Consider the following 27,096-nt stretch of genomic DNA (forward strand, 5'->3'; position numbering starts at 1 on the left):
TTCTGACAACGACCGTATACAGTGGATTTTAATGTCATACTTCCTATTTTACAGGCAAGTAAAAGGGCCTCACACAGTCAATAAATGGGGAGCCAGAATTTAAAACCAAATTGCCTGATTCCAGGTTCATGTTTTTAGCCATTCTGTCACTCTATCTCTTACAATGACCTTTCAAGCAAATCCCCTTTTGTTCATTTCACAGATGGGGAAGTGGATTTCCAGACAAGGGAACTACTCTTCATAGTTGATTGAATCATTCATTCAGTCTTTCATTCCTTCTGGAAAGTACTTGCCAAGCATTGCGTGATTTAGGTGTCTGAGCACCAGATGTAGGTGGGTGGATAGAGACAGGCTGAGCCAGATTCTGGTCCTGAAGATACATACTTACAGGGGTGAGAGAGAAGCATATGAGCACTGACCCAGGCATGCAGCATGTACAGTCACAGGGCACCATGGGCGGAGAAAGGTTTATTGGAGGAGACGAGGTTTGACTGATGCTCCAAGGACAGGGTGGGAAGGGTCAAGTGGAGAAGGAGAAGGCTGAGCCAGACAGGGGGTGTAGCATGTGCAAAGGCCAAGAGGTAGAATCCATGTTCTGGAACCATTAGCAGTTGGATGTGGTTCTACTATGAAACAGAATAGGAAGCAAAGACTGGTAAAACAGGCTGGATGTGTGGCCAGTGTTAATTTGAGGTTCAGTGATACAGTACTGTCTGACGAGTGAAGATCAAGGAGCTGCACTGGGAACCTATAGGAAGGAGTTTGGATTTAGTCCTGAGGGTGATGAAGAAACAGAAAAATACCTTGCATTTGTGTAGTCAATCCCAAGGCACTTGCCCCCACGTTGAAATTGCAGTACACTAAAGCCATATTGCTTTAGACATCCAAGATCTCATAGGCCACAATCTGTGGAAAACCTGGGACATGAACTCAGTTGTTTTTTTTTTTTTTTTTAATTGAAGCATGGTTGATGCACTATATTAAGTTAGTTTTAGGTGTACGACATAGTGATTCAGTAACTTTCTACATTATGCTGTGCTCACCACAGGTGTAGCTACCGTCTGTCACCATGCAAGGCTATTATGATACCATCGACTATATTCCCTATACTGTAACTTTCACTCCCCCCCCCGACCTACTCGTAACTGGAAGGCTGTACCTCCTACTTCCCATCACCCATTTTGCTTATCCCCTTACACGCCACCCCTCTGACAACCACCATTTTGTTCTATGTACTTACATGTGTTTCTCTTTGTTTGTTTGTTTTGTTTTGTTTGTTTCAGGCACCTTGGCCAGTGTTCTTTCCCCTAAAACAAAGTCAGAGGAAGATTAAATAGCAAGGGTTTGAGCCTGGAGCTTCAGGTTCCTAAAGAGCCCATCCCACTACATCGTTGGAGCCACCTCTTTTGTAATAAAAGTATCCGATAGGTGCAGTGGGACCTAAATCAGCCAATTGTACCAGAAGCAGGGTAGTGTATAGAAGGAGCACTGGGGGGAGGAGTTAGAAAAGCCATTGTCTACTCTGAACTTCTTAAGAATCTTTCCTCTCTGGGCCTCCATTTCCCTACCTGTAAATAAGGATATGGAGTTTGGTGCTGGCTCAGGGGTTCTAGTTCAAATTATCAGTGGATCTCAGCCTGCTTCAGTGGGCAAAGAGAAGATGGAAGAACTGAGCAGAAGGTAGCTGGCACCCTTCTTGAATCCCCTGAGAAACACCGAGGTCTGCCTGTGCCCTCTCCTCAGTCTCTCTCTCTGTTCCCACTTTTCACTCTGCTCTATGGGTGTGTCCCTGTGTCTGCTTCTCAGTCTCCGCTCCCCTCCTGCTTCTATACATTAGGGGCCTCCACTTTCTTCCCCTCACAAAAAGCCCCTCCAAGCCCTGCCTGGTCCCCTAACAGCTTTCAGATGTGTCTCTGGAACAGTTCTACAATTACAGCTGGGACGGGCAGAAAGCGCTTGGCCTTGTGACTTTTGACCCAAGCCTGTGAGGTTGACATCTTCCTCTTTTTCCACCCCTCCGCCCACACCGGCAGGGTGGCCTGAGGCCTCCTCCATCCCGAAGCCTCCACTGACAACATTTGGTTACTCTAATAACACAAATAGAAGCCACCTTTTAGGGAGCAAAGATTGAGCCAGACCTGCTCCATTGTTGCATCATTGAGTCTTGGTCCCAAACTTGTGAGAGACGGAGAATTTCACCCTACTTACAGAGGCTGAAGCCCAGAGAACACTCAGCCAGCAGCTGGGGAAAGCAAGGATTCTCTCCAGGTTTTATAACTTAGAAGTCTAAGACTGCTTCTTCCCCAGCATGCTGTTATTCTTGCTGCTTGGCTAAGCAGAGAGGTGACCCTACACCCTCTTGGTGGAGGAAATGTATTGCAGAAGTACCATGAAAACATAAGTGGCCAATGGGAAAGTAGTGTTTAAAAAATTTTTCCAACTTCTCATGTTTTGAGGCTAATTCACATATTCCATTCACTACATCCTTCCATGTTTCCCTCAGTTGAAATGCATCTCCTCCTCTCCAAGAAAGCATTTTTTTATATGTGCACTCTTGTACAAATAAGTGCTGTTTACGTGGTCTTTATAAAAATCTGCAGCTTACAAGCCACTCCTCACGTATCACTCTATGTAATCTTTGAGACAGTCATGCATTATCTCTACAAGTATCCCCATTTTACTGAGGTAGAAATGATTAAGAAATGAGATGTGATATGCTCAGATATTTACTGAGTGCCTACTATATATACCCAGTACTGGTAAACGCCAGGAGATTGTTGTACTCAAGCTGTGAAGTATACACCCTCTGGGAGCTGCAGGCTAGGGTTTGGATCTTGCCTCTACCGTGTTCTAGATGGGTTGCTGTGAGGGTAGTAACACCCAGTATTGTCCTTACCTCCCTACTCTGCCACTTGCTTATTCTCACATCCTGGATTTTCTTTGTGATCTTATTTCTAACCCCTCTGCAAGGCTTTTTGATCTCAACTCCCCCTGTGTAGCACTTAGAGATGCCTGATGCAGAGAGATGAAGTAAGCACAGAGAAGTGAAGTGACTCAACCAAGGTCACAGAGCAAAGGAAGTAGAATGGAGCGTGAACCCAAGCCTGGCCATCTCCAAGACCAGGCTCCTCCTTCTGTCACCCCAGCTTCTCTTGACCAAAACAGTACTGGATGTAGTAAGCCCTAGAACTGAGCCCCACTCACAATGCTGAGTTACAGCAGGAGGAGAGAACACCCACATCACAGTGCTAATATTCTTCTACCAAAGGCAGAAGCCAAAAACCCCAGCAAGCAGATGAATAGATTAGTTTCCTTCTGAAGATGGGACCAACATACCCCATGTTTAGGCCTCTTAAGACATATATTTTAGGTATAGGCCAGCACTCCAAGCCAGCTAATGAAAGACAAAAGGTGGAATTAGATTTGACAGTGTGGTTAAGTGTATAATCTTTGGATTGAGGCAGACCTAAGTTCTGGTCCCCTGTTGCTACTTACTTAATATGTAATAATAGGTGAATTACTTGACCTCTTTGGAACCAATGTCCTTATTGGTAAAATGCAATCACAGTACCCAGCTCATACAGTATATGAATAAAATAACTCCTGGCACACAGTTAATGCTCAGGAAGTGTTTATTAAATGGATGAATGAAAGAACGTGTAAATGAGCATGTCCAGCCAAGCCAGATAGCATTGGGGTTCAGACTGCTCTGTCCCCAAGTAATTGTGAGACCATGGAAAGATACAAAATCAAGGTCTCAGTTTCCTTATTGGTGAAGTGCAGATGATCATAATCCCTGCCTTCCAGGCTTGCCTACTTGTAAAATAAGAGTAAATGCAGTAAACATTGGGGTGCACATGCCCCTTTGGATCACTACATTTTTATCTTTGGGGGGAAAAAAGTGAGAGTAAATGCAAAGTGCTTGGCAGACGATTGGTGCCCAATAAATGCTTTATTGTTGCTATGTTTTTTTTTCCAAATCTTTTCTCTCGCAGCCTAAGCATCCCTGAATTGTTTTGGCCACTGCTCCTGTACTATGATTTTGTGTTCCACCTTACAACTTCCAGGGCCTTCTCTGAAGTCACAAACCCGCGCCCTGTTTTCTTATTATGCTGCAGATTCACTTTGTATGCTGTGGATACACGAGGGAGGCACTCAGAGCTCAGCACAGTGACCCTGAGAACGGCCTGTCCGCTGGTGGATGACAACAAGGCAGAAGGTAGGTGACCCGTTTCTTCCCCTCCCAGGTCACTCCCATATTTCCTCTAAGTTCTGCACCCAGTCACTAACCACTACCCCTTTCCTGCCTTATACACCTATTGGCACCGAGAGAAGAAAGGGAAGGGACTAAGGGGCCAGGAGGAACATGGAGCTAAATTAACCAAAGCCATGAAGGAAATTGAGATGGACTAGCAATATCTTGGCCAGTTGAAAGACTTGCTCCTCTTTCATAGCATTTTTCTATGTTCTGAGGTAGAGGCAAGGAATGGTAGAGAATTAGAGCCCCATGACTGTATCCTGCCCCTTAGCCTAAGCTTTTTAGAGACCACTTTTTTTCCATTTCGGTCTATGCTAAAACTGGCATATTAGTGACAGTAGAAGACCACTCTACCACTAAGCCCATGGTAGATAGCATTATCTCATCATAGCACACATCTCCATCTAGCCCAGGGGTGGCCTCAGAATCCTCAGCATAGAGCTATAGTCAGTGACTATTGGTGAGAGGTAGCATGCAGGATTAAATCTTTCTGCTGCTCCTGGCCCATGAAGTTGTAAACATCAGGCAAAGTACCTGAAAAAAAAAAAAAAAAAATAGAACCAATCAATCAGATCCACCATGTACTTAGCTCTTAGCCAACCTGTAGATATAGTTTCTACATCAGGATGGGCAAAAATGTGGTGACAGATTGTGAGTCCTGATGGTTCACTTTAAGTTGAGCAAATATTTTCTAAGAGCACTGGTATACAGGCAATGCAGAAGAGACATGCTCTTCACCTTTCAGGAATTCACATTCTAGTGTCGAGAGAGAGAGAGAGACTGACATTTCTACAAATGGCTTAATAATCTCAATAATACATGCTTTGCGTGCTATCAGACAAGAGGAGATAGTCCCCGTATTGAGGAGCTAGCACGTCTCAGAGGTGAAGGGATGTGAGATGGTTTCCTGGTCATTTATTATCATCATAATCATCATTGTTATTATTATTTTAAAATAACATATGCATGTAGTTAAAAAAATAAATACATAAAAATCAGAGTGGAAATAGTGCAAACTAAATGCTCTACCCATCCTAAACTCGAGTCTTCCAGATTCTCCTAGAGGCAATCGCTGTTAGCAATGACTTGGGGATGTACATAAATTTTTATTAGAGTCTTCACAGGTGAAAGAATGGGCCTTCCATTCAAGGGAGCAGCCCATGATGACTCTAAGTTACATCAATTACTAGGAATGACTGAAGGAGTAGAAATTGCCATGAATTGCCATGGTTTTTCTTTGAAAGATTTTTGAATGGAGACCTATTAGACCTGATCACAGAACTGTGTTGGAAATATTACAGAGGGGAGACAGAAGTAGACTATTGAGATGAGCCCAGGACTGTTGATTTAAGCCTCTACACTTGTTTGGAATTTTATGTTAAATCATGGGCACCAAATATATGTTAATAATGAAGCTTGCAAATTATGAGCACTAACTTTGTGCCAGGCCCTGTGTTGAGTCCTTTACATTCACTGTTTAATTTTGTCCTCCCAGCACATCTCCAAAATAGACCTCATTATTTTCTGCTGATAGATAGGAAAACTGAACCCAACTAGTCAATGATGTTCAGGAGGGAATTAAGGTCTGTCTGCCCTCGGATACTGCACATGTGAATTCCAGCATGAATGTGCCTTTCTTGCTGCAAGGCATGTTTCCATCCTCACTTTTTCCTGCTGTCCAGTGATCTGTGCCTGCACTTCTCTCCCCTCAGAGATAGCAGACAAGATCTACAATCTGTACAATGGGTACACAAGTGGCAAGGAGCAGCAGACTGCCTACAACACGCTGATGGAGGTCTCAGCCTCAATGCTGTTCCGAGTCCAGCATCACTACAACTCTCACTACGAGAAGTTTGGCGACTTTGTCTGGAGAAGTGAGGATGAGCTGGGGCCCAGGTATGAAGGGGTGTGTGAGTATGAGTGGAGTGGTCTTGCTTCTATCTGATTTTATTGGACCCTTTCTTCCATAGGCTGAGAATGGGCTTTCTCAAATAAATATGGGTATCATCCACCTTAGTCATGTCAGGGTTAGAGATGGGAAATGGGCAGGGAGAATGATAGAATCTCAGAATTTTAGCTTCTTGGACTCCTGGAATGTCAGAAAAGAGAGAGACATCAGCACTCTTTCCCTCAGTCACTCCCCTCACCTATCTTCCATCTTCAGTGTTAGAGACAGGAACCTTGGACTCCTGGAGGAGATGTGTCCTAACCAGGATCATGGAAGGGTATAGTGGCAGGGTCATGGCCCCAAATCTAGGGCTCTTCCCACTCTTCCATAAGAAATCTGAGGTTTTCTAGGGGCACCTGGATGGCTCAGTCAGTTAAGGGTCTGACTCTTAATTTCAGCTCAGGTCGTGACCTCAGGATCATGAGATCAAGCCTTGCATCAGGCTCTGCACTGGGCATGGAGCCTGCTTGAGATTCTTTTTCTCCCTCTCCCTCTGCCCCCCCACCCCGACACACTCTCTCTCCCTTTCTAAAAAAAAAAAAGAAAGAAAGAAAGAACGAATGAACGAACTCTGAGGTTTTCTAGAATGAAGTCCATTAGTGACCGTGACTAAATACATTCCTAAATTCAATGTGTATTAAGACATGATTTTTATCACTAGCTGTGACTATGCCAACCATTGTACTAGGCACCAGCGAGGATTCAAACATAATTAAGACACCATCACTGTCTTCTTTTTTTTTTTTATTTTTTATTGTTATGTTAATCACCATATATTACATCATTAGTTTTTGGTGCAGTGTTCCATGATTCATTGTTTGTTCATAACACCCAGTGCTCCATGCAGAACGTGCCCTCCTCCATACCCATCACCAGGCTAACCCATCCCCCTACCCCCCTCCCCTCTAGAACCCTCAGTTTGTTTTTCAGAGTCCATCATCTCTCATGGTTTGTCTCCCCCTCTGACATACTCCCCTTTTCTTCCTCTCCTGTTATCTTCTTCTTTTTCTTTTTTCTTAAAATATGTTGCGTTATTTGTTTCAGAAGTACAGAACTGTGATTCAACAGTCTTGCACAATTCACAGCGCTCACCGTAGCACATACCCTCCCCAATGTCTATCACCCAGCCACCCCATCCCTCCCACCCCCAACCACTCCAGTAACTCTCAGTTTGTTTCCTGAGATTAAGAATTCCTCATATCAGTGAGGTCATGTGATACATGTCTTTCTCTGATTGACTTATTTCACTCAGCATAACACCCTCCAGTTCCATCCACGTCGTTGCAAATGGCAAGATCTCATTCCTTTTGATGGCTGCATAATATTCCATTGTGTATATATACCACTTCTTCTTTATCCATTCATCTGTCGATGGGCATCTTGGCTCTTTCCACAGTTTGGCTATGGTGGACATTGCTGCTATAAACATTGGGGTACACGTACCCCTTCGGGTCCCTACATTTGTATCTTTGGGGTAAATACCCAGTAGTGCAATTGCTGGATCGAACGGTAGCTCTAATTTCAACTGTTTGAGGAACCTCCATACTGTTTTCCAGAGGGGTTGCACCAGCTTGCATTCCCACCAACAGTGTAGGAGGGTTCCCCTTTCTCCGCATCCCCGCCAACATCTGTCATTCCCTGACTTGTTAATTTTAGCCATTCTGACGGGTGTGAGGTGGTATCTCATTGACGTTTTGATTTGGATTTCCCTGATGCCGAGCGATGTTGAGGACTTTTTCATGTGCCTGTTGGCCATTTGGATGTCTTCTTTGGAGAAATGTCTGTTCATGTCTTCTGCCCATTTCTTGATTGGATTATTTGTTCTTTGGGTGTTGAGTTTGATAAGTTCTTTATAGATTTTGGATACTAGCCCTTTATCTGATATGTCATTTGCAAATATTTTCTCCCATTCTGTCGGTTGTCTTTTGGTTTTGTGGACTGTTTCTTTTGCTGTGCAAAAGCTTTTTATCTTGATGAAATCCCAATAGTTCATTTTTGCCCTGGCTTCCCGTGCCTTTGGCGATGTTTCTAGGAAGAAGTTGCTGCGGCTAAGGTCGAAAAGGTTGCTACCTGTGTTCTCCTTTAGGATTTTGATGGACTCCTGTCTCACGTTTAGGTCTTTCAACCATTTGGAGTCTATTTCTGTGTGTGGTGTAAGGAAATGGTCCAGTTTCATTCTTCTGCATGTGGCTGTCCAATTTTCCCAACACCATTTGTTGAAGAGACTGTCTCTTTTCCATTGGACATTCTTTCCTGCTTTGTCAAAGATAAGTTGACCATAGAGTTGAGGGTCCATTTCTGGGCTCTCGATTCTGTTCCATTGATCGATGTGTCTGTTTTTGTGCCAGTACCATACTGTCTTGATGATGACAGCTTTGTAATAGAGCTGGAAGTCCGGAATTGTGATGCCGCCAGCTTTGCTTTTCTTTTTCAGTATTCCTCTGGCTATTCTGGGTCTCTTCTGGTTCCATACAAATTTTAGGATTATTTGTTCCATTTCTTTGAAAAAAGTGGATGGTATTTTGATGGGGATTGCATTGAATGTGTAGATTGCTCTAGGTAGCATTGACATCTTCACAATGTTGATTCTCCCAATCCATGAGCATGGAATGTTTTTCCATTTCTTTGTGTCTTCTTCAATTTCTTTCATGAGTATTTTATAGTTTTCTGAGTACAGATCCTTTGCCTCTTTGGTTAGATTTATTCCTAGGTATCTAATGGTTTTGGGTGCAATTGTGAATGGGATCGACTCCTTGATTTGTCTCTCTTCTGTCTTGTTGTTGGTGTATAGGAATGCCACTGATTTCTGTGCATTGATTTTATATCCTGCTACTTTACTGAATTCCTGTATGAGTTCTAGCAGTTTTGGGGTGGAGTCTTTTGGGTTTTCCACATACAGTATCATATCATCTGCAAAGAGTGAGAGTTTGACTTCCTCTTTGCCGATTTGGATGCCTTTGATTTCTTTTTGTTGTCTGATTGCTGTGGCTAGGACTTCTAATACTATGTTGAATAGCAGTGGTGATAGTGGACATCCCTGCCGCGTTCCTGACCTTAGGGGAAAAGCTCTCAGCCTTTCCCCATTGAGGATGATATTCGCTGTAGGTTTTTCATAGATGGCTTTTATGATATTGAGGTATGTACCCTCTATCCCTATACTCTGAAGAGTTTTGATCAAGAAAGGATGCTGTACTTTGTCAAATGCTTTTTCTGCATCTATTGAGAGGATCATATGATTCTCGTTCTTTCTTTTGTTAATGTATTGTATCACGTTGATTGATTTGCGGATGCTGAACCAGCCTTGCAGCCCAGGGATAAATCCCACTTGGTCGTGGTGAATAATCCTTTTAATGTACTGTTGGATCCTATTGGCTAGTATTCCGTCACTGTCTTCTGAAGTTTCATAAAGTAGTGTATGAAATGTGGCTGTGTTTCATGCCTTACACCTAACAACATTCATTCATTCATTCATTCATTCATTCATTCATTCATTCATCACTTACTCAGTAGTGCCTCTTACCAGTTGGTTGTTGACCACGCAGTGACAAAAAGGGAGAAGCCCACTGTTGGAGGTAATTAAATAAGCACTGCAAAGAATAGGAATAATAAGTATAATGACAACAGAATAGGGCCCTCTGGGGAGGCAAGCCATAGACATCTGGTCTAGGTAACCCAGTGAAGCCTTCACCAGGGCTGAGACTGAGGCCCACAGAGTGAATAGGGGTCAGACAAGAGGAAGGACAGGAGGATTGGAGGGTTTGGGGCGGAGTGATGAGCTGGGGGAATCCACAGAGGAGATAATGTTACATTAGGGCAGGGTTTCCCTCAAATTTTCATCATTTGTCTGCCACTTTTATGATTTTTGACATAGCACCATACCCTAAGCACTTTTTGTTTTGGTTATTTCTTAGATTGACTTCTCATTGAAAATCTACTGTTGTCATTTTATAAAGGGAAAATTAGCACCATCTACCTTTAATGGAAAATTAATTGTAAACATTTGATACAATGGAAGGGAAACAAACAGACAAAACCAGGAAACAATGCTCTTCAATCCTAGTAGAGCCTGAGGCTGTGCCTGGGCTCTCTGCTCAGCGGGGAGCCTGCTTCTCCCTCTCCCTCTGCCTGCCACTTCTCCTGCTTGTGCTCTCTCCCTCTCTCTCTCTGTCAAATAAATAAATGAAATCTGTAAAAAAATAAAAAGGAGATTAGCAAGTGTTAGAGAAGTACTGAAGACACAGTCTCAAACTGAGACTTTTCTTTTTTAAAGTTATCCAGAGGAGGGGAAGAGAATGAAAGAGATTTTGACTGCCTTTCCCAGTGTGGTTCATTGTTGTTTAATGCTGGGTCTGTGATCATCTGGAGCACCACCTAAAATCCTTTCTCCTGCCCCTGGGGAACTCCTACACTTTGGTAAACACTGGGTAGAGGAACTGAAGAATTTCCCTGTAGTTGGAGCAAAGTGTGTGACAGCAGGAGTGGTCAGGGATAAGAAGGGAAAGGTCAGCAAGGGCCAGTCCTGAATGCCCTGTAAGTAGGGTTAAAGAGTTTGGATTATCTCCCTAGAGTAAGGGGAAGCTTTTCAAGTGTTTTTCACAAGGGGTGATATTGGCAGATCTTCAGGGAGAGAAAGATCCCTCTGACCACAGTTGGAGGTTTAGACGGTCGGTCGAGAGGAGTCAAGGCAGGAGGGAGGTGGTGAGGCCCTTGGGGCCAATCTTTTAATAACCCACGGGAGATGGTGTTCTGCAGTAGGATGGTACTGATAGCATTGGAGAGAATCACCTGACTTCCTGAAGTACTTAGTGGGCGGCACTCTGTCCTTTAAAAAGCTTTAAAATTTCCCTGTAAACTGGGCGAAGTAGGGTATTCTCATTTTGTGGATGATAAGGAATTGGAGGCCCCATGAGGTTAAATGAGCTGCCCATAGTTCCACAGTTTGATAAGGAGGCTGGTTCTGCCCTGAGGTCTCACCCTGAGCCCTTAGAACACTTGGAATATCCCTGCAAGGATTTGAGGCCCTCAAGGGAACAGATGAGAGCTTGGTCAGGGATAAAAAAGATCTCTCCCTGGAACAGACCTTATCTGCCCATTGGGTCCTGGACTGTAACTTTTTCTATTTCACATGAAAGGAAGCTTCTTTAGATAAAAGCTAAAAGAGGGCAGACAGGCAGAAGCACAGAGCCCCAGATGAAAGCCACTGTGTGAGTCATCTGGGCTGCCATCTTGCCCATGGACAGGGAAAGGCATCCCACTTTATTGGGCTTTCCCACAGGGCTCAGAGAGTTTGGGTGGAAGCTAAACCATAACTCCACTCCTGACTTTGTCTTTATAGCCTTCTGTCTTTATAGCCTTTATGACCTTCCAGGACATAAATCTTCTGGAAAGACTGCCTGGCCTCCCACAGAGGCAGGACAACCCACTTGGTAATGGACTGTGATAACCCACTAACCTCTGGCCAACCCATCACCAGTCACTGTCTGCCAGCCCTGATTGGTGTCACCCAGTTTCCTCCCTCCTCAGTCTTTCTAGTCTCTAGAGGGGATATGAGATTCCATCCCACACTGGCATGTCAGCAGGAATCAAGTTAAGTGCATCCTAGTCTATCCTAACACTACTAATGAACTCACTGTGCAACCTTGGGCTCTGGCTCTCTCTGGCCCTCAGTCTCCTCATCTATAAAATGATCAGGGTGAACTAGGGCAGTGGTACTCTTTCTTTTTAGCAGTGGAATTTTTTTTTTTTTTTCTGAATACATCTTACGTAGAACCCTAGATCTTAACTAGAATGCTACTTTCTCAGAGAATCCTCTAAAATTTCTACCTGTTCTCTCAATCACACCTTCCTGTTTTAATTTTTTGCATCATGCCTACTAGTTTCAGTATCTCATGTTGCTTTTGTGTTTACTGTTGTGTTATCTCTCTTTTAGACTATGATGTCAACTTCTGTGTGCTTAATGATTCTTTATGTTCTAGTCACTCTTGTAAGTGGGTGCTAAATAATTACTTGTTAAATAATTGGATAATGGGATGAGTGAATTTGTGGCTCAGATGGTTGCACAGTTTTTTTGGTAGAAGCTAGAGAGGGTGGCCTGGAGTCCCACCTGCTGGGACTCCATTTCAAATCCTCTTTGCCCCAATCCCAAGGGACTCTTAGGTCTCTCTGAGCTCTTAAAGATCTGTAGGTCACAGTTGGAAACAATTGAATTCCACGAACTCAAAGGTCTTTCCAGCTCAAAAATAGCAATCAAAAAATGCATTGTCTGCAAATATTAAGAGACCCAAGCAGACCACATTTCATTAATTTATTTATTCATTGATTCTTTTAATATGCTTACTGTATGCCAGGCTCTGAGCTATGGGCTGGAAATGTATGAATGAAGAAGACAGATCCTGCCTTTACAAGGAACAGCACCTAGTGAGGAAAAGTCTGTAGGCAGTTGCAGTGAAACATGTTATAAGAAGCATGCTATAAAAAGGAGGGTGAGAAGTTTGTTTTCCAGTAGTGCTTCTCCAGTTTGTATGTGTATGAGAATCCCCTGAGAGCCTTACTAAAATTCAAATTGACTTAGTGGCTTAGGATGGGCCTGAGATTCTGCATTTCTCATAAGCTGTCAGGTGATGCCCATGTTGCTGGTCCCTATAGCACATTTAAAGTGACAAGGTTCGAGATTGGAATAGTTGGCACAGCTATCCAGACCTGGACCTCAAAGGAAGATCCATGGAGAAGAAAGCGAAATCTATGCCTAGCATCAAAGGATGAATGGGAGTCCTCCAGGCAGACGGGGGAGGATATTCTCATCCAAAGGAACAACCAGTGCAAAGATGAGTGTTGGGGTGGGTAGTTAAGAGGATATACTTGAGTCAAGAAGTGCAAATCTCATTGGGACAGAGAGTTCAATGTGAGAGGGGAAAACAAAACAAAAAAAACCAAAGGCTGGGAGTTCAGCAGAGGGCAGATCATGATGGCTCTTGTGAGTCCTGTTTGAGTCCCAAAAGTCAGGTAAAGATTTTAAACAGGAGCAGTTTGGGTAAATGTGCCATGACTCTGAAAGGTTCACAAGTATGCATGGTTTCAAAGTGTAAAGGAGAGAGAGTGAGACACTGCCCTGGAGCCAGGGACCTTGGGTTCCTGTCCTAGGTTTGCCATCCACTTACTGTGTGACCTTGGACAAATTCCATTGCCATTCTGGACCCCATTTGTAACATTAGAGGGCTGGACTCCAAAGTCCCTTCCAGCTGGGGAGTCAGGGAACCAGAAAGCCCTGAAGGTCATAAAGACCAGAGAACAGGCACATCCTGACTGTCCTTTCCCCTCCAGTCCAGCATGTCCTGATTCTCAGGGACCGAGGGTGGCCAGGGTGTTAAGAGCTCTGCCCAGGAGGACTCATACCATGGGATGAACTCTATTAGGATTCTCTTGGCCTCTAATCAGCAAACCCCAAAATGTTCTGTACTTCTCCCTGTATCTTTAGTCACATACCTCCATAAAATTTAGTTACAAAAGGACATCTTTTATGTCTGCCTAATGAGTCTGTCAGGCCAGTGTCCTCCAGAGCCTGGTTCCCGTGGCAGCCACAGGTACCACAAACAGCTGCTCAGAGAAGACCTGCTGATACCCAGCTGTCCCAGCCATACGGTTCCTATTAGGAGACCTGAGAAGCTGAGCTCATAGGTGGCTAAGGACCAGAATTTGCTTCAGTCAGAACACCCTTGACTACTCTTGGGCTTCTCAATCCTCTCAGCTACATTTGGCTGAAATGATAGAGTAGAAAGAAGAGAGCAAGCACTGAAGAGTTTTGTTTCAGTGACTTCATCTCTCTGAACTGGTATTAGTATATTTACTATCTCAGCCTCTCTTGCTTCCATGGCAGACATTGCTAATAGATCACAGATCATCACAGGCTTGGTTTAGCCTGGAATTTTTCTCAACATAGCAAGACAAGAAGCCTTTCCTATCTGAGAAGAGTTGGCACATCCTATGAACTGTATCCATATCCTATACTGTATCCGTAGTGGAAGTAAGCAAATTTGATGTCCCTGTGCATTCTTTCAGTTCAAGATTATATTAGCTCTTTCCTTAACTGTCATGGATTAAGTCTTTTGGAATTTCTAGGGTATTGGGAACAAAAGCAAACTTAGGCTTCTACGGCCATATTCCTATGGATCTCAGATGCACTTTTAATTTTTATGCATATTTTGACATTTCTGAAATCAGGATGGGTAGTGCACAATGGATGTGCACATTAGTGTTAACATTCTTCTTTTCTCAAAAGGCTACTATTAAATCAGTGGCATTTCCTATAACTTATAACTTATAAATACAAACAAAACACAGTATGACTTTGAACAAATGCCCCATGGATCAGTGTTCCCACTGATAGTATACCAAGGTTGGCTGCTATCCTGACGTCTGCATCAGTTCCACAATGAAATCACTGGGTTAGTTGAGACTCTGTCATACTTACCATCAGTTAAGGAATGAATTCTTGGGCAGGTCTTATGTTTTCTTGTGAGAGAATAAGGAGAAGACAAAATGGAAATATTTTCACTGTTTATCTTACAAGTCACCTTTCAAACCTGGTGTTGAAGATACATATCCAGATGGCAATATTTGAGCTGCTGGATTTCTGTTTTGTGGGAACAGTCCAAGGCTAGATTTGATGTGGATTTATTCTGAAATAACCCCAGTGAACTACTGGGAAGCCCCAACTATAGTTGTGTGTGTGTGTGTGTGTGTGTGTGTGTGTGTGTGTGTGTATATGTGTGTGTGTGTATACTCGTTTTCAAAATAGAATTACCTGATTGTATTGTGTTCTAAAAGTAATTCTTACTTATTCTATTACATCTACATGATGTGGATGTATATAAAATGGAAAGTGAAAATTTTGCACCTCTCAATCCCATAACCCCAACGCAGAGATAAAATCATTATTAGTGTGCTTTCCAGATATCAATGCGGGTATGACATGGATATGCACATAAATAGGGACTCTGATATAGACTTAAGGATATGCCTGCATCTATAGCCACAGCCCTATTTCCACCAACTCTGCTGTGTTCAATAAATATATACACTATATTCTGTTATCTGCCTGTTTACACTTAAGTCTTTTCTCATGGATGCGTAAGTAGTTGTGTTATCTGGGAGGGCCCTTTATCCATGCAATTTTATGAATTGATCATATGTTAATTGAATCTTCTATTAAAGACCAACCAGGTTTCTTCCAAATGCTTTGCTCTTATAAACAAATCTATATAAATGTTTTGCCCACTTGCTAGATTATTTCCCTAGGTCCACATCAATGCTCTTACACCATTTCATACCCTTTATCAATTCCTGCTAGAGAATTACTGGATTTGGAAAGCTAGGGACTGAGAATTTCCTAAGTTCAAGTCAATTTACCCTTATTAGTTCCTTCTTCTTGTACAACCAGGAGCTGGACAACAGGAAGACTCTACACTGTCCAAGAAGCAGGTGGGAGATATTAGTTGATACCTATTATGGGCCCAGTCATTTATATGTCATTTCATCTCCTGAACCACCTATTTTGAACATTAAGCAATAGAGAATCAGTTACAATTGAGTAAATTGTTTAAGGTTACACAGCTAGTAACTATCAGAGGCCAGATTCAAAATAACCTCAAAAATGCAAAATTCAAACCAATATCCTGTCCATTATAACACATCGCATCTCAAGATCCGTACACAACTAAGGCAGAACATATGCATCACAACAGAGAAATAAAAGACTTCAGCAGCAAAGGGAAAAAGATGGCTAATGATAGCTAGGGAGATCTGGAAGACTTCCTGAAGATGACATTTCAGCATGACTTTGAAGCATGGGTAGAACCTCTCACATCAGGAACTCCATGCCTTGGCAGTTGTGTCACACCAGGTGCTGTTGTGAAGTGCTCATCAGGTGCCCATCAGATGGTATTTCTCTACGAACAAAGCCTCTAATGTCTTTTAGATTAAAAACAAAAACAACAAAAATCTTTTCCAATTTCTACTACCATTAGACTCTGCTATGGGCTGAATGTTGTATCCCCCAAAATTCATATGTCCAAAATCTAATGTACCAGGTAATAGTATTAAGAGATGGGGCCTTTGGGAGGTAACTAGGTCATGAGGCTGGATCCCTTATGAATGGGATCAGTACTCTTAGAGGCAACCAGAGAGATCCTTTGCCCCTTCCACCATGTGAAGGAACAGCAAGAAAGTACCATCTATGAACCAGGAATCTAGCTTTCACCAGCCACTGCACCACATCTTCCAGTGCAGTGATCCTGGACTTCCCAGCCTTCAGAACTTTGAGAATTAAATCTGTATTGTTTATAAGCTACCTAGTCTGTGGTATTTTGTTACAGAAGCCCAAACAGACTAAGAATCCTTTCTAAAACATACTTGATGTGATCATCTCCAATGAAGGAAGCCCATTGGAGATATGGAAGGATCCAGTCTATATTTAGAGGAGTCTAGTTTTAAGTTTTTTTCTTATACTGAGTCTAAATTTGCTTTCTGTTAATTTTAGAGTGATGTCATCGATAACACTGGAGTGCCTTGCAACAGAGATCTAGATGCTATTCTCACACCGTTAACCCTGGTCAAGTCATATGACCAGGCTGAGGCTCACTTTTACTACCTAAAGACTGGGGCTGAAGTAGGAACTCTAGAATTGTGGCAAGGAGTATATTTAGTTTCAGCCCCTCCCCAACCCCCAGTCTTCATTTATTAGAACAACATAACCATTTGCCTGAGTATCCCTCTTAGTGGATACATTCCATTCCTGCTTTCCACACTTCCTCCTAAGACTTGCTTTTGAGACAACCTTCAGCATCATGATCTGGCTACGGTTTGCACATGTCCCTCTTACCAGAAGTGACTGGGGTTCTCCAGATGTGACCTGACCAGGGCAACGTGAGTGAAGTCATTCTTTCTCTTAATCTGCCCTATCTACTTCTGGAGGTTGTGTCCCATTTTTGTGCAACCACGTCATGCCCTCGACTCTCATTAAACTTGAGGTCAGCTAACACAGAGACACTTAAGCTCGCTCAAGGAGATAGGGCGGAGGGAGAGAGGCCAATAGGAATGTTTCCTTACTGCCTCTTTTTTTCTCCTCCATTCCAAGGCCCCCTTAGAAATTAGGTCTCTATCCACTAACTGTGTCAACAGCTGATTGGGTAATGATGCTGGGAATAGAATGGTTGGTCAAAGGTTCTACAGTTCCCGGAGAAGTGGCATCAGAACTCAGCCCCTGACTCCTCCACAAGCCATTCCTGTCTCAGTCTCGCCTGCTAATAGAACCATAAATTAATGTGTGGTGGCTCCTTCACCTCTGGCTTCCTATCCCAGCAGGTCTGGGTCCTGTCTCCAATGAGGAAGATTTTATTTCCGGTATTAGAGAAAAGTGGTCACTCTGACCTACGATTTCCTCTCCAGGGAAAGCTTGGACCATGCCTGGCCTTTGATTTACGCATCTCCATTGCCTACAAATTTATTACCCAGCACTCTCGCCTTTGGTCCCTCACTCCCTCCTCCTCCTCTCTGGCCTTTAAGCACCCCCAACCCTTCTCTTCATGGTGTCACCTTCTGACTTCTGTCTTTGTTGGCTAAATGCAAGCCAAGGTCTGAGGCAGTGTGTGTGCTGGAAAATGAACTGGGATAGTTAAGTGAACTCACACTGGTTTAGTGCCTATTGTGTACAAACTTCTGTGCTCAGTGTCTAGGGCAGTCATTTCATTTCAGCCTTACAACAGCCCTACAAAATACGCATCTCTAGTCCCATTTTACAAATGGGCAAATAGACTCACAGAGAAGTGACTTCCGTGATGGGCTCTGAAGCCTGTGTCCTTTCTATGGCAGTATGCTGCTTTGAATCTTGGCTAACACTTACTGAGAGTAAGCAAATTACTCAAGTTATCCCTCCCCAAAACACTGCTATTACTTCCATTTTACTGATGCTGTAACTAAGCAGCATCAAAGAACTTGCTGATGATCCACATAGCTGTTAAGTTACAGAGCTAGGATTTGAATCTGTGACTCTAGAGCCAGGTATTTCAATTCAGCTCTGTACAATCAGGAGCTCTGGTTCTTGCTCTGCCCTTGTTACTAACTTAGGGTGTTCCCTTAGACTATCAGATTCCCCATCCACTCAAAAGGAGACTTGGTTCAGCTGAGTTCCAAGATTCTCCTTGAGGAAATGGCTGGGCCTTTGGAGATAGAGCATTTGGAAATCTTGAAGGAATTTCCCTTTCCCACCTCATTTTATATTCGTAGCTTGTTTTTGTGACTGTCTGCATCAGTCACTCTCCATTGCCCCTAAAATATAATACTTCACCATGACTTTGAAGAGCCTTGATGGTCTGATGTCTGCCAAACTGACTAGTCTCTCACCTATTCTTTGTGCTAACCATTTCAAAGAACTGGGTGTTCAGCTTTCTCTCATCTAACTTTAGATGGGCTCTTTCCTCTGCCTCCCCATCTACCTGAAAAACCTGTCTAGTCACTGAAGTCTTGGTGCAGATGTTACATCCCTTGGGAAGATTTCTGAGCCCCCAAATTAATGATTAGGTGTCCACTTTATATATTCTCAGAGCACACAGCATGTCTCCAACCCAGCACTCTGACCCCAAATTAGAGGTTGTTAGTATTTCTGTCTCCTGCCATTGACTTACAAAGATGCTCTAGGCTTACACCAGGACAAAACGCTGATAATGGGGGGTGGTAGTGTTGGTAGTGATACTTTCTAACCTGTATCAGGGACTTAAGATGTGCCAAACACGTTTCTAAGAGTTTTGCATGTATTAATTTAATGTAATCCTCACTATAACTTTATGAGGTTAGTGAATGTTACTCCCTTTTTTATAAATGAGGAAGCAGAAGGAGTACGTAGCTTTTTTTAAAAACACAGAGAGAAAAAGTAAAACAGCACCCTTGAGTACGATGATAGGAAACACTTAACATCTAGATGTGTGCCCTACCTGGTTTCTTGCTGTCAGTCTTGCCCTCCCCCCAATTTGATTCTCCTCAAGGTAGCCGGGAACATTTTTAAATAGTCCAGCTCTGAATCTGTTACTTTGCTGCTTGAAACCCTTTGATTATTCCGCTATTTACCCTCCAGACCACAATCATAGATAACATTTATTGAAGGCTTGTTACAGATTCATCAGTGCTGTTTTGTGTGTGTGTGTGTGTGTGTGTGTGTGTGTGTGTTTTGTTTTGTTTTGTTTTGTTTTGTTTTTTAAACAAGACTTTGTGGTAGATACAGGTATTATTCCCATTTCATGGATAAGGAAACTGGATCACACATGGTTAAATAATTCCCTCAATATCACAGACCTGGTAAGTGGCTAAGCCAGGATTTGAACCTGCGCATTCAGGCTCTAGAGCCTGGATGGTGTACCATTAATCTGTACAAGCAACACCCCAGTTCCTAGACTCCAATGGTCTGGTCCCTGCCACTTCTCCCATTTCCCACTGTGTCCCTACTTACACATGGTATTCCCGCCATAAATCCTCAGAACTTCTATATAATCCCTTATCTTTATGCCTTTACCTCTGCCTCCTGTTATGCCTTTGTCTTCTTTAACCCCTACTCATTTTTGAGGCTCAACACAAGTTGCCCTTCTACTAGGAAGCCTTCTTGGATATTCTCATTCCTACCTAGGCATCTTCTTCTACTTCCTTCCCCTTATCCCACAGCCCACGCCTCCTCTTATCATTACCCTTGCTACCTGTGTTGTAATTTTCCATCTGTCTCTCTTTCACACCAAAGAGGGAGCCCCACCGTAAAATAAGTGCTCAGTAAATGAGCAGTCAATGACTTTATCTCCTGTAACTTCACAACAGCCCCATTTTTCAAGTGAAGAAACGGGCTTAGAGATGTTAAGTGAATTTCCCAAGGACACAGAGCTATTAAGGAACAGAGCAAGGGTTCAAACCAGGAGGCAAAAGAAATGAACTCCTCAAGCTCCTCATTGAGAGATGCCTGCCAGTGGTGAGAGAGGACTGTGGGCAGAGTGGCAACTTGAGTGTGATTATGAAGCTATGAATTCTTGGCACCTCAGGAAATATTCCACCCAAGTGGTGAACTATACAAAGAGGACTTTTTGAAAGGTACCTCATAAATCGTGCCCACAAAACATACACACAGAAGCCCGGCCCCTTTCCAGCCACCATGAAGGTGCCTAACACAGTCTCCCATTTGTGGGGTCTGTTGTCGTAAAACACCCTCCCTCCTGGGGTCTCAGAGGGACATGGAGAGGACAGCAGGAGAGAGCTGCTCATTTAGCCCTTGGGTATCTTGAAGATGCTGGAATGCAGAGAAAGTTGGATTCCACATGGTGACAGGCACCTTGACAGTGATGCTAATGTATGGTGTGACCCAGGAAAAGGATATCCGTTTCCCTCTCTGAGCCTCAGTTTTCACATCTTTAATAAGAGTAGGTCAGACTAGGTCAGTGGTCCCAGTTGGGGTGATGCCCCCCCCACCCCCGCAAGAAGACAATTGCGATGTCTGGAGACAAGTTCATTGCTATGACTGGGGCAAAGGAGTGCTATGGGTATTTAATAGGCAGAGGCCCAGGGATGCTGCTAAACTTCTACAAGACAGCCCCCACAACGGAGAACAGAGAATGTCCTTAGTGCCGTCATCAAGAAACCAAAGGATCTCAGAGATCTTGCTAGCTTTAATTTTCTGTGCAGCCGTCAGACCTCCTCAGGGATCCTCTCTCTGTTACTGGTTCAAGGGCTCTAGATAAGTTACTAATGATGATCACCACAGGACAGGCTGATTCTTGCTTAGACTAGTGTTCAGTTTGGCCTTGATCCCAAGACATCATCATAACAATTCTTTGTAATCATAGATATCATTTATTGGGAGCTAACTCTGCACCAGGCTTTGCGCATTTCTCATGGTAGATCTTAACCACCACTCATGATGCTAAGACCGTCATCACTATTTTAAAGATGAGAAAAATGAGATACAGAGAAATCTGATTTGGGGACTTAGATATTAAGGCTTTGATGAAAGATTTCCAAATTTCCTGACTGTGAGAAAAGAAAAAATATGAGAGAACTAGAGAAACACAAGAGCAGAAGTTAGAGAGGGACTTTGTGGGTATCCAGGCCTAGATCCAAATGCCCAGCCCCACTGGTCAACTTGATGTTTGACCTTGGTCATGCAATGTCATTTCTCTGAGCTGTGGGCTCCACATCCATTTGGTGTGAGTGGGAAGAACAATACATTCAGGGCTGTTGTGAAGATTGCATAAAATCTTAAAATGTAGGTAAAGCATTTACTCTGCATCTAGTATGGCAGGTGTCAGTAAATTTTAGTTGTGATTGCTGTTGCTGTGTATCATTATTATAATAATTTCTTCTTGGTCGGAGTCCCAAGGCTGGTGACCTTATAATTCCTGGGACTCTCATATCTTAGAAATGAAAATTGTGAATCAAAGTTTATACGTCGCTTTCAGTTTTTACACAATGCACAATTGAAGAGGACAAATTTGGAGGTGATTTTTGAGTAAGTGTTTGAAATACCACACTCGGGCCAGGAATGGATAGGAGAGTGTGGGGACAGGAAGTCCTCATTTCTCTGTTGACCTTTATTCACCACTCAAGGGCTTAAACCTTGATCTGGGCTTCCTTCTTCATCACTGTCTCATCCTCTCTTTCAGGAAGGCCCACCTGATCCTGCGGCGACTAGAGAGGGTGAGCAGCCACTGCTCCAGCCTCCTGCGGAGCGCTTACATTCAGAGCCGCGTGGACACCGTGCCCTACCTTTTCTGCCGCAGCGAGGAAGTCCGGCCTGCGGGTATGGTGTGGTACAGCATCCTCAAGGACACCAAAATCACATGCGAGGAGAAGATGGTGTCCATGGCCCGAAACACGTATGGGGAGTCCAAGGGCCGGTGAGGGAGGGTGCTGCCCTCCGTGAGCACAGAGACTCTCCATGGGAGGGGGAGCAGTACTCTCGTGGATCCTGGGGCCTGGGGGGGCTGGGGGACAGCTGAGGATGGGCCTGGCAGATGAGGCTTGCCAGCAAGGCCAAAGCAAACTCTTTCTCTTGTGGATAGCCGACGAGAACTTTGTAACCACTGGAATTATCCGTTTTTCTCTATCTTTTATTTTTTCTAAGATCTTATTTGACTCTATCAAAGTCTCTCCTTTTTAAACTTTTTCTTATGGATGGCGGTCAGTCCCAAGGCAGGAGCTTTCAGGTGGAGACCAAGCAGCCTTTGCTCTTCTTCCTTCCTCCTGCCACACTCAGCTTCCTTCCTGCAACGGACGCTGGAGGAGACCTCTGGAGAGACAATCTGACCTCTTCAGCATCAGGAAGGAGGCCCCAAGGATTGGTGCAGTGAGGAAGCTTGGGTCTTGATGACTTTTTTTTTTTTTCTCCAGACGTTATTGAGTTTGCAGGACCCCTGCCTCTTCTTGCTACCTGTGGGTCTGCCCAGAGTCCCTGCAGGACTTTCCATGCATTAAAAATTCTTATTGTCTCTCTTTCTGCTTGGGGAGTGTTTCTTGCCACTGGGGGGCCTCTGTTTATTCACTCAACAGGTATTTATTGATTACCTACTATATGCCAGGCACTGGACGTGCAACTAAAGAGTGAGAGGCTCCCTGCTCTCACAGAGTATCCCATCCAATGGAAATTATAGAGAAGCAGTTCAGTGCCTTCAGGCTGTAGCAGGGGAAGAATGGAGGTTATTTAGACTCATTGTTGGGCCATGAGATAAATGCTGCAATGCTTCCTTTAAAAGGGATGTCTGAAGCCCAAAGGATGGGGAGGCATAAACCAGAGTGCAGAATGATGAGATGGGTCACCATGAGCAAAAGTCCAGAAATAAGAGAAAACAGAACACATTCAAGGGCTGAAAGCCCTTTTTTTAAAGATTTTATTTATGTATTTTTATATTTATTTTAGCGAATGGAGAGAGAGTGTGGGCAGGGGGAGTGGCAGAGGGAGAGGGAATGTCAAGTGGACTCCGCATTGAGCATGGAACCCGATGTGGGGCTTGATCTACCGACCCTGAGATCATGACTAATTGAAAATCAAGAGTCCAATGCTTAACAGACTGAGCCACCCAAGCATCCCATGGGCTGAAAGCACTTTCCATTTTTTGTTTTCTTTTTTTCTTTTTAAGATTTATTTATTTACTCTAAAGAGAAAGCATGCATGAGCCAGGGGAGAAACAGAGAGAGAGAGAGAATCCTCAAGCAGACTACACGCTGAGTGCAGAGCCTGACCCTGGCTCAATCCCAAGACCCTGAGATCATGACCTGAGCCGAAATCATGAGTCAGCCACCCAACCAACTCAACCACCTAGGCACCCCTGAAAACACCTTCAGTGACGACAGAGACCCAAGTAGCTGGAAGGAAGAAAGCTGGAGCTAGCTAGGGTATTGGAAGTTTGGGACAGAAAGTTTGATAGTATTTGAAGTAACTGAGAGCCACCACAGAATGTTAACAGAGTGAAATGCCAAGCTTGCTGTTTACGAAAAATTTCTTTGGCCACAGGGGTAGAAGTGGGGCTGGAGAAGGCCCCAAAAAGGGTTACTCTTGTTATTTTCCAGGCAAGAAGTGATGGCAGCTTGGATCTTGAGGTCATGGAGAGACATTCCACCACTGGAGTCTTCTTTTAAAGGCAAATGAACTGCTTCCAATGTGTTACCTGGGAGGGTAATGATTACAAAGAGGCATTATAGATTGTTTACATTCTGGTAATAACTCCCAGGAGCTAGCTTGGTTGAGGAAGTAAGGATGTAGGTCAGGTATTCCATAATGCAAGGATGACACCTGTTAGAAGAGAGTTGGGCACTATGGGAATTCAGAGAGAGGGAGAGAAACTGAGTGCCAGTAAAACATAAGCAGTTAAAAATATGCCTAGTTCTCAGTTTTGATGAGTGCCTCTGAGGTCAACAGTCCCCTTCCTGAAAAGATATATGCTGAGTCCCCCTCAACCACCACCACCTCCACCCCCCGACTCTACTACACACGGAGAAACAAAGCCCAGGGACACTCTTCCAGTCAACTCAGGTGCCTAGAGATCTGCTCAACTTCCAGCAATCTAAACTCAAAGATACTCTCTCAAGAAGTTTTATTATAATTGGATTTACATTTCTGCAAATATGTTAAGTGGAGTTTAGATGAATAAATGTCTCCTTATAGTGTTGCTGACTCTTCTAGTCATAATATTGTCAGAGAGGAACCAATTTCTTGAAAAGAAAGAAAAGTAATAGTTTTTTCATTGAACACTTGCCTATCTTTATTAGTTGCCTGTCTTAGTTTCGGTATAATAGAATACTGGTGTAAACAACACAGATTTGTTTCTCACAGTTCTGGCGCTGGAAAGTCCCAAGATCAGGATGCCGACAGATTGAGTGTCTGGTGAGAACCTCCTGGTTCATAAACATCTGTCTTCTTGCTGTGTCTTCACATGGTAGAAGGGAGGAGGGAGTGCTCTGGGGTCTCTCCAATAAAGACACTAATCCCATTCAAGAGGCTCCCCTCTCATGACCTAATCACCTCCCAGAGGCACCACCTCCTAATACCATCACACTAGGGATTAGGTTTCAACATAGGAATTTCAGGGGGACACCAATATTCAGTATATATCATTGCCACATATCAAGCCCTGTTCTAAATTCCTCTCCTGTATACCCTTTCCTGAACCCTAGGTCCCTGGCCTTCGCTGAGTCACCCCATTGTTGTAGCTTTCCATTGTCTTGACCCATCCTGAGGAAAAAATTAGCTCAACAGTTGCAGAAAATTAAACTCCCCAATGTGCTGGGGCTGTGGTCTGAGCCTGATTAAGTTGACTCTGTCTCTGTCGCCATTCACCGGCTATTACCTTGGGTAAGTAAACTGCCATCAGAACCTTGGTTTTCTCATCAACAAAATCGGGTTAGTAATAGTCCCACCTTGTGGGGTTATTATGAGGCTTGAACAAGATAGGAACTATATATAATGTGTTCAGCACAATGTACAGTAGGGTCTTTTTTTTCTTTTATTAGATAATATGTATAATGCTTTGAATCTTGGAGAGATGACAGGGAAGTTTTGTCTGGGAGAGACCTAGAGAATTCTGATTAAGAGAAGGAGTTAATGATTAGCAGTCCTATGCGGTATGTGAACTGTAAATAGTATCAAAAGCTTAACTCAGGGAGAAGCGGCTGTGATGGCAGAACTTAATGCAATGCAAGAGCCCGAGGAGAGGTGTGTGGCTTTCTCTGAGGCTCTCATAGACAGCTGTGGCCTCTAGATAGCTGCTAAGTTGGCCAAAGTTTGCTGGCACCTGAGAATATATGCCATCAGCCTGTCCCCAACTCACTCAGCTGCTCATGCCCTCTCTGATTTCAACCCCTTTTCCTGGCACTGTGGAGCCTTGTTGTTCTTCCCAGCCACTGTTAAGTCTCTCCAGAGTGGGATTCCAGAAGCTTGGAGAGACAGGTGTGTGTGTTTGTGCCCTGCCACAGCAGGGAAGTTGGTCAGACCAATATTTGTTAAGATGTTTCATGGGAAAAAGAAACAGGAAAATTCTTGAAGTACAGATGAGGCTGCTGGGTTGAGCGCCCTGGCCTCCCCGTGGCTGGATTGATCCACATGACGCCATGGAAAATGCCCAGGGAGCTCCCGTCCCACTCTGCTGATAAAGATGGGATGTTTTGTGTGGTCTCCACCACTGAAGAAAGGTGTGTGTTAGAGGTGCCCAGGAAATCACCCCTGCATGACTTTCTCTTCCTGTATGGTTGAGGAGGTACTTCTCCAGGCAGGCTTCATGATAAAACGGTGTCTGCATAGACAAATGCTGACAACTACAATTTAGGGAGTCCTCATCACATCAGTGACTACACACTGATCTCATGTAACCATGTGCAAAAGAGCCATGTGCTAGTATTGCCATTTTCCAGTTAAAGAAAGTGAGGTTTAAACCAGTTGAATAACCTCCAAACCCTATAGTTAGTGATGATACTGAGATACTGACATCTAAACTTGGACAGATGAAATAATTCAAACCAGTGATAACTGTGCTTCCTGGGAACAAATAGATACAGTGCCCTTCTTCCCCATCCCAAGTCGAAAGCTACGTCCTTCTACCTTCCAGCCCAAACCTGAGGACTGATTTCCAGATTTGGAGTGCTGACATGAACAGGACCTGGAGCCTGCCTTTAAGAAACTCTTGGAACATAGCTATTTTAATATGATAAAATCAGACACTTTGGAGTCAAGCCAATCTGGGTTTAAGTATTGGCTGTACAGTTTACAGCGAGGAGAGGTTGGACATTGAGAGAAATTTCTAAGGCAAACTCAGCAGGTCTTGCTGATTAAGAGGCTCAAGTTAGCTGACATTACCTTAACCTCTCCAAGCCCCACTTTCTTTATCTATAAAGGGGATAAATACATTGCCTGGAAGGACTGTTGGAAAGATTATATTAGCTAATGTATATAAAGCCATTAGGTGCTTGAAAACAAAAGCTCTCAATAAATAGTTACTACAGCAGCTTATTTACACAAGAAGGAATAGGCCAGATTAACTCTGCCATTGAAAGACAGCCATCAGGAAAGCCTTCACAGTCAAGGATGTGTAAGAAACAGCAATCTATGAAAGAGTGCACCATATTTGAGAGATGGTGAGCAACTGCTGTGGGCTGAAAGATGGAGGGTGTTTGGAGAGGTTGGCAGAGCCGAATATATTGGCCATTGGAAGGCATTGGATTGAAAGCAGGGTGTGACATAGGCAGATAAGCATTTTGAAAAGACCCCTCTGGCTGCATGAATAGGACAGTAGAGAGAAGGGAAAGAGCCAATAGCACAGAGCCTAGGTAGGGTAGGGTACAGTACGATAGGGTGGGGTGGGATAGGAAAATAGATAAATGT

General features: G+C 43.7%; 1 protein-coding gene across 7 annotated transcripts in view; it reads left to right on the forward strand.

Moving 5' to 3' along the window:
- The window catches only part of ASTN2 (astrotactin 2), an 894,395-nt gene extending 871,680 nt beyond the window's left edge, over positions 1–22,715 (forward strand). For all 7 annotated transcript variants that reach the window (XM_027616418.2, XM_027616419.2, XM_027616420.2 and 4 more), the window contains 3 exons: positions 4,119–4,219; positions 5,971–6,154; positions 21,890–22,715. In XM_027616418.2, coding sequence (XP_027472219.2) covers positions 4,119–4,219; positions 5,971–6,154; positions 21,890–22,127 — 523 coding nt within the window. In that variant the 3' untranslated portion in view covers positions 22,128–22,715. The remainder of the gene's footprint in view (positions 1–4,118; positions 4,220–5,970; positions 6,155–21,889) is intronic.
- Positions 22,716–27,096: the final 4,381 nt, after the last annotated feature.

The sequence above is a fragment of the Zalophus californianus genome, chromosome 13 (genome assembly GCF_009762305.2).
Source record: "Zalophus californianus isolate mZalCal1 chromosome 13, mZalCal1.pri.v2, whole genome shotgun sequence".
Lineage (NCBI taxonomy): Eukaryota > Metazoa > Chordata > Mammalia > Carnivora > Otariidae > Zalophus > Zalophus californianus.